The following is a 1364-nucleotide window of genomic DNA, read 5'->3' as shown; positions in this document are numbered from 1 at the left end:
GGGGGAGAATGATGGTGTAATACAGAGAGGAGAGTCAGGAGGGCACAGAACAGGCCTTTCTTTTTATTGCAGGTTATATCATGTAGTGGAGTATATATGACATTGAGCTATATGAGAGGACTGAACGTGTTATTATTACACTGCATGTCATCCTTGTCCTCCTTCTTCTTTCTATATGTGGCAGAGATGTGAAGGCTCACCTTAATTATGAGCACCGGGTGTTTAACAGTGAGGAGTTTCTGAAGACCCGGAGTCCCGCAGACCAGCCGTTCTACAAAAAGGTGACTAAGGGGGAATCAATGGATCCAACTGAATGAATGACAATGCATCCCACCAACGCATGTTAATGTGCATGGTAAAAATGCATGCTTTACTGCAGCACATCGGTGTGAACGAGCCCTTATGCATCTGATACTGAAAAGACGTATTTATTCGAAAGGTGAAATTTCACCTTCTTTCCTGTCCATTTAGGGACACAGGAGGTCTTTCAACTTCAGGTTATGCTGCCACCCTCAGGAGGATTGGACATTGGCAACCAAAAAACAGCCATGGAAAACTTTATGGTTAGAATCACCCGGTTATTAGCTGACTCTAACCACAAGACTAAGTGCTCTCCTGCACCCTCTCCTGCTTATTCTGTATCTAATCTACCTGAAGCTTTGGGGGCCCTTGAGCCTCCAGCTGCTGAGACTGTCTGATTCTTAGTGTTTACTTGACAAGCTTGCCCCTGAAGAGTCTCAATCCTATCCCAAATTAAAGAGAAGGTTTTGACTTTAATTGATGTACACCACTCTGATATTAGAGGATTAGCCTGTTGCTTCTACCAGTGCTATTCCCAGCGTTGGGTCCTTTAGAACCCATAAGACTGTAAAGACTTTCCCAGTGAACCCGCATTTCCAAGTCTTTATCTACAGAGATTGGAAACACCCTAACAAGATGTTTGCCCCCCTCCTCCCAAGTGCTTATTAGCCTTGTACCTACTTGAAGAGGACCTTGTAAAAAAAGTGTTCTATCCCACTGGGGATCCAGCAGTGTCCCACCTGAACAAAGCAACCCGCATATAGGTGGAGGATACACCTTTCTTTAAGGACCCAAAGGATAAATGTTTGGAAGCCTCTCTACAGCTTGCTTCTTGTTGGCAGGCCCTGCTCTTCAGCCTGTCTTGGCTGTGACCTTGCTTTGTTAAACTCTTGCTGAGTGGACAAGGTCCCTTTAAAAGAGATCTTTACACTGCTACAGGTAATCCCTGGGTCATAGAACGTTTGGAACAAATAGTTGTAACTTTGCATCTACTCTGGATGTTACTGGTGTCAAGAAAACTCATCTTCCTCAGCAGAAGGAGAAACAGGCTGCAAAGTCTTCTT

General features: G+C 44.5%; 1 protein-coding gene across 1 annotated transcript in view; it reads left to right on the top strand.

Moving 5' to 3' along the window:
• Positions 1–86: 86 nt before the first annotated feature.
• LOC108803632 (DENN domain-containing protein 3-like) overlaps positions 87–1364 on the top strand; it is a gene marked incomplete at both ends in the record, with an annotated part of 27062 nt that continues 25784 nt past the window's right edge. The window contains one exon of the mRNA XM_018575459.1: positions 87–281. Within this exon, the coding sequence (XP_018430961.1) occupies positions 87–281 (195 nt within the window). The remainder of the gene's footprint in view (positions 282–1364) is intronic.

Source organism: Nanorana parkeri, unplaced genomic scaffold (assembly GCF_000935625.1).
Source record: "Nanorana parkeri isolate BGI_ZX_2015 unplaced genomic scaffold, ASM93562v1 scaffold3963, whole genome shotgun sequence".
Lineage (NCBI taxonomy): Eukaryota > Metazoa > Chordata > Amphibia > Anura > Dicroglossidae > Nanorana > Nanorana parkeri.
This window is presented reverse-complemented; position numbering and strand designations above follow the sequence as displayed.